General features: G+C 34.8%; 1 protein-coding gene across 6 annotated transcripts in view; it reads left to right on the top strand.

The window, feature by feature from the left end:
* The first annotated feature begins 1,108 nt into the window (after nt 1-1,108).
* LOC136855906 (inositol-tetrakisphosphate 1-kinase-like) overlaps nt 1,109-10,758 on the top strand; it is a 146,590-nt gene continuing 136,940 nt past the window's right edge. For 4 of the 6 annotated variants that reach the window (XM_067133376.1, XM_067133359.1, XM_067133394.1 and 1 more), the window contains exons 1-4: nt 1,155-1,278; nt 3,832-4,016; nt 8,358-8,473; nt 9,374-9,398. In XM_067133376.1, coding sequence (XP_066989477.1) covers nt 4,011-4,016; nt 8,358-8,473; nt 9,374-9,398 — 147 coding nt within the window. In that variant the 5' untranslated portion in view covers nt 1,155-1,278; nt 3,832-4,010. Of the gene's footprint in view, nt 1,279-3,831; nt 4,017-8,357; nt 8,474-9,373; nt 9,399-10,758 lie in introns of all 6 variants that reach the window. The other 2 variants (XM_067133386.1, XM_067133365.1) reach the window with 1 other exon arrangement.

Here is a 10,758-nt window from a genome sequence, read left to right as displayed (position 1 = left end):
CCCTCTTGATATCAGATGGACTAAAAATATCAAGGCTATCAAGAAAAAATGTAAGACATGCTCTGAGTGCTTTGAAAGTGTAGATTTGACAATTTATATGAAGTGCGCCGTATAGATTATCCCTTCCTGTTGTGTGTGTAACATAATTTGCGGGTCCTACAGAGCTCTGTTGTAGTGAGACCGGAGAAAAAACTTTAACGATTGTTTACACGCAAGGACGTGCATACGGTGACTGATTGTGCTTTGCCATCTTTAGGGCAGAGTCAAGATGGTTTGGAGCCAAAAATTCTCGCTGGATTGATAAGATAGGCTGTATCGTTAACATAACCTAATGTAAAAGTAATTATTAACTCCGACTCTGAAAATTTTTTAATTTGGTTGTTCCTCTATTAGTGTTTTTTGGAACATAATGTGTTTAGGTTAATATTGCGTATTTAAAAAAATTAGCTTTTACTTAGATTATTAATGAGAGCTAAAAAAAAATACTTGAGTTTCCTTGAATATATTAAGAAGCCTAAAGGCAATGTCTTTTAAACGTGCTCGACAAAACTGACAGGTCTGACATTTTAGCGGGCGTATTATATCTGTTTGAATCATAAATTTGACCTTCTGGTATTGCAATTATATTACTCATTTTGATTTTATCGTTTATCAGTAATTGACTGCCTCTTGCTTCTAGCTGTCACTATTAATCAATTGAGTCTCCATTCATTCATGATTATTAATTTGCTCAGAAAAAAAAATCAGTGGCCCGCTGCTTACGAGGTTGTTTAGTGTTCACTTTCTGAATGTTAGCTCGATAAGATGCACATTATGCTCACCGATCAGTAAATCATTAGGATTGTTTAATAACTACGGGCCAGTCATGTTTTTCAAATTTCCCAGGTGACTTATAGCCCCACTTTAAAGTTTAGTTAATCTTTAGGCCTTTCAAGTGTAGTAAGTGTTCGTTTGTATTGACGAGAGTCTTGTGTAATAAAACATGTTCTTGTAATGACTATGATATACCCATGATTAGCAAAAATACAGTTTTACCATATGTTCATACTGGAAAATAAAATAATCTGAAGCAAGTACATTAATTTATAGTAATTTCCAAGGACATCCCAGTTATGATTGCCATAGGAAGACGACGACAAGACCAGAGTCGTTTTAACTGAGCGTCTGAACGCGTCCGACCTGATAACAGTCACTCAGTCAACCTCGGATCATTACATTACACCAAGTCAGTGTCAAGCAAGATATCGAGGCGTAAAAGTCCTACTAAGTTATCAGGAGGTGAGATTAACCATTTTCTTACTTTTGTCAATTCCAAATGGTATATCTGCAGTACAGTAAACACCACACTACTGCCTTGATCCTCTGTTGTTCGGTACAGTAATTAGACTGCCATGTCATCCGCATAACGTAATAATTACGCAATGGTTGTGGAAATGCTACAGGACGTGCCCGTGTAGACCAGCATTCAGTCAGGCCTTCTTAATTGTATCAGAGGCATGTACACAGATGTCAGGAAGCAATGAGCTTGTGGTTCACTGGTGATCTCATCTTATCACAGATCGTATCCTGTTATTGCTTTTAGTTCGTTTTCATAACCTAATTCGATCCAGGAAAAGTTGGCCTTGCAACCTAAATTGAAATAGCCTGTAGAACCTGGGGTCAAAATGCATAAACTCCTTCCAATTTCTTTCTTCTTTTATTATCTTATTTCTTTTCCATTGGTTTCTTTTTTTAATGGCTCTCTGTTCGTTATTATAGATAACGCCTACACCTTAACTTACCTTTCCTAACCCCTACATATACAATAACAATTAATCAATGGGAAACTGCAGTGGGAAAATAGGCCTATGGCTTTTTTGGTGTGAGAATAGAAAAACTAATTAAAACAGTAGTTTAGCTTAACCTAACCTAGGTTGCTGGGTCCATTGGAGATCCCTAACCTAAGATGTTTTGTGTATTTTAGAAGAGACGTTAAAATACCTACAATTGATATTTATATGTGCGGTAATACACATTGATAGGGTAGCTTCTCAATCCTATATACAGTAGGCCAATATTTTTAAAAGCTGATGTTTTATATGTGGGAGGGGCCTGTATCATGGACTTGTGAAGTCTTCACAACCAAAAAATCTTTATTAGTATGCTGCCTGGAGCATTTTTTGATTTAGAAACTAAGCCAGTGGATAACCAATATTCTGTCAGTAGTCTTAATAAGTTTCCTGTGCAGAATAATCCTGATGGGTTCTGGCGCTTGGTCTTCAAGACCTAAATTTCATAATCAATCGATCTAATAAGTGGTATCTATAATGGTTATTTTTCGGAAGACCCCAGCCACCTCCCACATCATAATTTATATTTTTCTTGGGGAAAACACATCAAAACAAAAAATTTCTTCTCAATACACACCCTTTGCTTAATAACAGACAAATAATTAATCAAATTACGACTTAAAAGGTAAGAAAATACTGCCCCCCCCCCTCCATAGCTAATACGGTAAAATTGTAACCAGTAAATACCCCTAGGTTATGCTAGGTTGGTATTTTTGGGTTCTTTTAGTGCCCTATCATTTCCTGACCATTTTTGCATTAAAAACCCAAAATGGTTTTTCATGCAAAAATGGCTAGCTGGAGTCGTCCGAGATGGCTGGCTGGAGTCTTCTGAAAAATTACCTCTATAATTTTAGTATCAGCTGTTTTGTTTTTCAGAGGATTAGCATTGTTGTAACAAGGCTGCATATAGGACATAAGCATGCTACATGTAAATACAGTACTTAATGCAAAGGGGAGAAGAGAGACAGGCCCCATTCTGCAGTTCCTATCAAGAAGTTTTAACAGTAAAGCATGTTTTAACTAATTCCCCAATTTTTACCCAAGAAAGGAGAGCTACCTCAGTATAAGGCAGGCCCATGAGTGTGGTACTTGCTGTTAATTATATTGCCAATAAACTAATGACTAATGTTGTTTTTAAAGAAAGTTAACTTTTATTTAAGAATTCAATTTTTTATCGGATTTAACAGTTTGTTTATTTAATCCATATTAAAAACTAATATATTTTATAAATTATCGTAATTTATAATTTTGTATGAATTGTAGCTAAACTTACAATATTAGATTCTAAGCACTGGATGGCCTTAGCTGTCCTAAGGCTTGGTATATATGCTAAAATATATAAATCAATCAATCCATGCTGTTGCATGCTGGCAATTAGTGTTCATTTTCCCTATGGAAGACCCAGTCAGTTCCACCAGCTTTTTTCAATTTTTTGTGATTATCCTGAAGTAATTATAGAATTTTCCTGTATGATTAATCAGGTCTTGATGTAAAGTTCATGCTCCCAGATTCAAGTTCTCTTGCTTTTGTGGTGCCAAATTCGTAACAAAGCCAATCATTCAGTAAATCAGACTGGATACTGATTCTATACAAATGTATCAAAATCATCTTCTGTCATAGGATTTGCTGCAGTATCTGCTAGTGAACCAAGCTAATTTTCTTTATCCAATAATACATCTGTTTTCAGAGCAGAATTGTCTATAGGATAGTCACCAGTTAAGATTATTAAAAACATGCTACCACAAAAATGTAAAATCTTCAGTGACTGGAGGGGGTTTAGAAACCCTTCAGAATTATTCTCCTAAAAATCTGCATGTTCCACAAATTCAGATTTCATTCCACAAATTATATGAAGCTTGTATAATTGTTGAAATATGTTGGGTCTCTGTATTTGGGCATTAAAGGAAATGAGGATTCTAATAAAGGAGCCAAAGCTGCAATAACTACAGCTAGATCAGTTACAGTATATCTGTTCCTGTCAGTGATTTGTTGCTACCTCCAGGACGCATCATTCGTTAGTAAATGGCAGAAGGCAGTTGGTGTCCTTCACTCTGAAAAGAGTGCTATATTGAAGTAATATTATCCAGTCTTCAAATTCATCACACTCGCCTGATTCATCGCACTCATCCGACCCATGGTATTGGCTGAATAAGCCACATAGCCAATCCCTGAATTCAGAAAATGGAGGTCAGTCTTTGCCATCAAACATATCTGTATTGATTGTCCAGCTTTTCAACAATGTATATCAAGTATTGGAAACAAATCTTTAAAGAAATTTTATCAGAATTGTCATAATTTTCAGTTTATCCAGTTATTTTTAATGGACTGCTGTATTAAATTAGGTCTAATATATTTTATCAAGAACAAATCCTTTGGGCCAGTCCTATGAGAGTTAAGAATGTTGACTTAGTGGTCTGGTTGAACTATTGATTAAAAATAATAAAAAGCTAGTGTTCTGTACAGTACAGTACTATACTATCATTGATAGAGAAATATATGTACAATATCTGTACAGTATTGTGAAACTGCTGTACACAGACAGTAACTAATTTTTGTTATAACATTAAATTTCTGAAGCAATATCAATTAAAAAATGTACTTACATCCTAAAAATACCATTCTCCTTTTGTATTTGTAAGGAGATTCTAATGTTTATCCACTTCCACTTAGCCTTTCACCTAATTACCGTACTTAGCAATTTTGAACAATGTATTGTAGATGATGATCAAAATGACACACCACAAACAAACTGATGCAGCATTGTTGCACAATTGTTACATTTTACACATGGATACATAAACGCATACAACAAACTGATGTTTATTAACTTAATGTCATTATACAGTAGTTTTATCATTTATTCCATAAGTGGAGGTGAGCCATCAGAAACTTCATCTTCCTCATCCATACATTTTGTATGAGGAAGGGGAAAAATGGCTGGTATCAGAGCCTCCATGATAGCAGATGTAGTACAAGAGTTGGAGGTGGGTAATAAGAGGCCACAATTCTTGCTTTGACTTTTGGGGAATACATTGTGATTTCTTTTACTTTTTTATATTTTAATTTATTAAAAATTGATTGATGTGGTGAAATTGCTGCTGATGCCATTACCTTCTTTGTAAAGGCATATATCGTCATCAGGTACTATCATTAAAATAGCTCATTAAAGAGATGAACTTATGCAATCCCTCTGTGATATATTTTAATTTAAACAGGTTCTCTGGCACTATTTCTTCTGCTATAGCATCTGTTAGGGTCAACTCCATCAGATCACTTTAACTTGGGATGTATCAGTTAAATTTTGAATTTCTCCCAAGATCCATATCTTCAAACGCTTTCACGTCAAGCTTTGTCAGAGTCACCGAGTCACAGTTTCTTTCATTATTTCTTTGATAGGTACAGTGATAAATCTAGTAAAGTAATTAATTTTTGCCAGATTTTTTTCCAGCATAAGGTTAGTGTCTCAGGCTTGATAGCTTTTATGGCACTTTTGATGATATTTATGGTAACAGCAATTTAACAATGTGTCCACATCATTCCTTTCATTATCTGAACAGTTCTCTCCATAGGGTACCGAGTGTGATGGGCCTTAAATGCCCTTGTTAACCCCTGATCTAGGGATTGGATTAGAGACATTGTGGTAGGGGGCAAGAAGACTAACTTTGACGCCTTCAGTTTTGACCTTGTGATTCTGGGTGGCCAGGGCCATTGTCTAGTATTGGACTTCTGAGATAAATCATTAATGAAACCACTCTTAAAGAAAATAAGGAAAGCTGGAAAGTGTCATGTACTGTCAAAATATAAGTTTATGTTGATGCTTGTCTTAACAGAGATATATATAGAAAGGTTGAGTGAGTGGTACAGCATGTGGGTCATGAGGCTGAACTCCAGCAGAAAGTGTAATCTCTCATGTGCTGAAGTCATGGTTTGCTTTACATAGATAACTCATACAGTACAGAGTTTTAGGGTTCTGAATATTTACTACTGGAAAAATTAGATATTTTTTCTAAGGTCTCTTGTACATTATGGTCTTAAATCCACATGCTACATATCTTCTGTTCTACTGTTGTAGGAATGTTCTTTTGCCTTTTTGTTTTCCCGTTGCCTCGTGGGATCTTGCTGTTTTAGAAAGATTGGTGGAAATATTTGTTTCCTGTCCCATCAGTGGTAATCAATATATAGCTTTCCTGAAAGGTATCATGTTTTATTTTCTTCCATAAGCTGTAATGCAATAGACAACTCATTTCCTGAGCATCAACATTTACATGATATGCTGAGGTGCATATTATCACTTATCTTATTTCCTGAGCATGAGCATTTACATGATATACAGAGGTGCATGTTATTACTTATCTGTATTAGAAGTCATTCATTATTTCTGTTGGTAAACTGTGTAATATTCAATACTAACACAAAGAATATGTTTTTATTACTGGATATTCATTTTGCAACTGCCAGTGCTTAAAAGTTTGACGTAGTACTGTTAATGCACTGAAAAGCACCATGCACCATTACTTTTTGGATTTGTGGATTACAGGCAGTGACTGGTTAATGGCGGGGGATCCGTTCCCGGCCGAGTGCTGATAACCTGAACATCACAGTAATTATGGCAACAAATGGCGTTTATGATGCCGTAATTTCTGATCGGTGCCAAGAAACCGCTTACCGATGCCGATAATTACCAGTGCCAGTAACATGCCTACCGCCAATAAACTACTTAACGGCACCAAAAATCTGGTTAACGACGTCGTTAGCCAAGCATTATAAAACTGAAATGCTGTTAACCGATGCCGCCGATAAGTGGGGACTGCTTTTTTATGGAGTTAATCTTGACTTTGTGCCAGATATCAATAAATTACAAGTGTCAATAGTATTGCCAAGATATTTAGGCTTGCTGTATCTGTAGTGTTAATGGTCTTCAGAAGAAAGATGTCTCTATTACTGTGAGTTTGTATGTGCCTTCCTTGGCTGCCAAGAGGATCACAAGAAGTGTGAAAAAGTTATGGAAGAAATGCAGAGGCTCTTATTTCTTTGGATTCAGTATATTACCCAGAATTGGGCCTTATCTTTGCTGACCTCAAGGATGTAGTTGGAGGACCAGATTATAAAGGGTCATTTATCTCAAGTTATGGTTGGTACAGGAGTTTGAGGTACGGCAGTGTACACTTTTTTTATTGACATCTAGAGTAGGTTTGAGTTTTGAAAAGGAGGCTGCAAAGATGTTTTTGAAGGCTGCAGAATAGAAAATTTTTCTACTGCAGTTGTAGTGCCAAGAAAGTTTTGAAAATGGACATGACAGGCTTCTTAAGGAATAGGTCAAATTAGACTTTTGTTGTCTGGGATGGGAAGTCAGCAAGAAGGTTCAGAGCTGTTAAGGACTATATCACCTTTGAGTTTTTTATTGCTGAAGGATATCTGGAGCTGGTGCCCTTATTGATGTACTACTATGGGAATCCATGGTCACTGAAGGGAGCAGTTTTAAATGATGTAGAATTTCATCTTGAAGAAATAGATAATGAAAGCCATTAACAGTTCCTACTTTATTGGCTAGGCTATACTTTCCCTTGAACATTATGCCACATAGAATAATATCCTTATTAGTATCCTTTTATCATTTTCTGAGCTATCCCAAGGCATGGATGGCTGATATCACAAATCTGAGGGGTTTATGGCTCCTAACACCACCTCTCTCACATAGCCCATAGATCAAAGGCCCATTGAGACATTCAAAGCTACCAGGAAAAGTGTACAATAAAGAGCTTGGTCCAGCCTTGGGATGCTATCCTTGATAAGATAGTGAAGGAGTATTGGCTTTAAGCATTGAGGGTCAAATTGACATTATCATTGATGCTTTGGATGAATTTCATCCTTTTATGTTGAATGCTTCAGGCTAAAACATAGGACCTAAATGCATCTATGACTTGAACATTTCTTTAGTAGACAGCACTGGTAAGGTTATCCTAAGGCTGTCTCATAAGGTTGGGTTTGATGAGGTAGATGAAGAGGATGTTGCCAGGTTTCTCAAGAGTCCCAGCAAACCACTAACCAATGAGGAGTCGGTGGCAATCAAGCATAAGCATGCAGTAGAAAGTGAAGAGTCGACAAAGTAAAGGTAGAAGCTCCAAAAGTGTTAAGCATCGTGAATCTGTGGCGCCTCTGCACAAATTGATGATGCAGTTAACTTCAAGACTCAGGCCAATCCTAACATCTTTATAAATGGCACTATATTTTATCATAGAGATGCTGCAGAAAGAGCTGTAAATTTCACATAATAATAATGATAATAATAAGAATGTTTATTGTTATTATTACTATAATATATTAAAATATTATTATAATATATTATAATAATATAATATAATATTATTAATTATTATTATTATTATTATTATTATTATTATTATTATTATTATTATTATTATTATTATTTCTGCATCATGGGTAAAAGCTGAGATTAGTTTTATGGAACATAAAGGCTGAAAATTTTTTGTTTTTTATACATTGCTCTTTTTTTTTTTTTTTTTGCAGAAATTTGCCGGTTTGAAGATGGAATTGTCAAAGTCTCCTGAAATTGTAGTTGGATATTGGTTTAATGATAAAAAATGCCAAAAATTTGGAGTGGAGGAGTTGGAAGCAGTGTGCAGGTGAGGAGCTGTGGTTTTTCTTTGTTTTGCATCACTTGCAATTTTCTTTGAAGTTGCTGTTCAAGTACAGTATAGTATCAGCTATTCTTTTTGTGATGAATGCTAAAGCACCATAAGTTGTTAAACATTACAACATTTTTTAAAGAGGGCAATGGATTTGTACCCTTCTTTGTCCTGATATGTACCATTCTAAGTTAACACCTCAACTTAATAAACCTCAACCTAACAGACTTCCTAATAGACTTATGTGTTTATCAGCTACCATATGATTTTTCTCCCCTATGCTACCATTTTAGAAGTGATACATTAGATGTCCCATTTATTAAATGTTAAGTATAAAGTACAGGTTAGTTTAGGTTAGGAACTATGTGGAATTGCTGTTAGCTGTTAGATATCTACATATGAAAAATTAAAGTGCGGGCTATAGTATGGGATCTTTGTTTCTTAATGGACTTTGTTACTTATCAGAAAGGGCAGACCCCCAGAGTGTCTGTTAAGTTGAGATGTTACTTTACTGTAGTTTGGTGATAAACATCCAAATTCATAAATGTTTTTTACTCCTCTATAGTTTTGTATATCCATAGTGCAGGTACAGCACTTCAGTTTTGTTGGGCTGAAGTCTACCAGTATTCATGATATGTATTTTCTCCATTACCATGACAACAAATACAGTGTTCAGTTTTAACACCTGTTTTGTTAATGCTGAAGTGCCAAAGATAGAAAGTAGTAGAATAAATTGTGTGATTACAGTACATTGCTTCAATTATAAATTCAGTGGGGGTAGCCCTTCCTTAACTATAACAGATATGATTTTTTTGAATATATGGTAAAGTTAGTATAGGCTTGATTTTCTTTATATGTTACTAATTTAAATCTAATTAAAAAATATTTCTTTTTTAGGAGGCGTGATATAAAGCTAGTTAAGGTAAGTTTGTCTGTTTTGAGAAGTTTTCCCTCAGTACAGTACATAAGTATTCAAGTTGTGCAATTAAAATAATTGCTGACTTTAGGTTAAAATTAACTTGTAATGTACTGAAAGACTTGTGTGTACAGTTGTGTCAAGTCCGGTACTTACTACAGTATCTTATCTTACGCATATATGTAATAACAGAGATTAATCATCCATGCCATTATCCTGCTGGTCCTCTTCATGGCTTTTTTTTTTATGATGGTTGTTATCATCATCTTTGTTGATGTATTCTAGAGTATGACTCATTATTACAGTACAGTATAATGAACAATGGAGTGTTTGATGCCATATAATTTGTATTTATGTTTTCCTTGGATATGGATTATTTGAAGGGTGCTTTTCTGGCAGGCATTTTATTCATATCCAAATTATTTCTTGTTTTCTTTTTAACATCTAAAATGTCAAAAAAAGTTAAATCCCAAAATCAAGAATCTGTAATTGAAGGGCAAAGCCAACTGGTGTGTATGCCAGGGTTAATTTGGAAAATCACTTTGTGGTAAAGTGTGGTAGTTACTATAGTTGAATTACAGGGCTAATTACCATTTTGGTTGACAACAATTAATACTTAAACTTTCATGGACCAGAATTCTGATTTGAACAATGAACCATCTTTGTCTGGTATGGTTTAGGTGTCATATACAGTATATTATAAAACCTCTAGTTTTTTTTATGAAATTTTACTTTTAATATGAAATTTTACTTTTAATATGCTCTAACAGTCACCATTAGGAGTTGTGACATTTTTAATAGGAGTTCAAGTGTCAGATGTCACACCAGTTTTTTAAGAATGATGAATTCAAAACAACCCGAAGAAAAATGCAATATATTTTGAGATATGAGCTACAGAATCACCATCAGACATATCTTATTACAATACTAGGTAAATTTGCATTGTTATATCCATAGGTAAAACAAGATAGTCTTTTCATCCAGCTATCATGTGAAAACTTTTATCTGTGCTATATTATACCACAAGTACAGAGGAACCCAGTAGCATTGGATTATTTCATAAATAAAAGTTAAGTGCTAGCTAGTATACTAAGTAGACAATTTTGTGGGGTAAATATGGTTGGGTAATCTACATTAGACCTAAGACATTTTATGGATACAAGTGAATAAAATGGGGGACATTTTGAGGTGTAACTTGAAAAAATATATATGTTTGAGTGTAGTTCACTGGGAAAATCATACAGTATTTCAAAAGATTAAGTTGCTGAGAGATTTGGTGTCCAGAGACTGGACCATAAGCTTTAGATCTCAAAGAATTGGTAGGCAAGTGCATGTAACAAAAAAAGGGAGAGCAGTTAATAATTAA

This window comes from Macrobrachium rosenbergii, chromosome 3, assembly GCF_040412425.1.
Source record: "Macrobrachium rosenbergii isolate ZJJX-2024 chromosome 3, ASM4041242v1, whole genome shotgun sequence".
In the NCBI taxonomy this organism is placed as follows: Eukaryota; Metazoa; Arthropoda; class Malacostraca; order Decapoda; family Palaemonidae; genus Macrobrachium; species Macrobrachium rosenbergii.
This window is presented reverse-complemented; position numbering and strand designations above follow the sequence as displayed.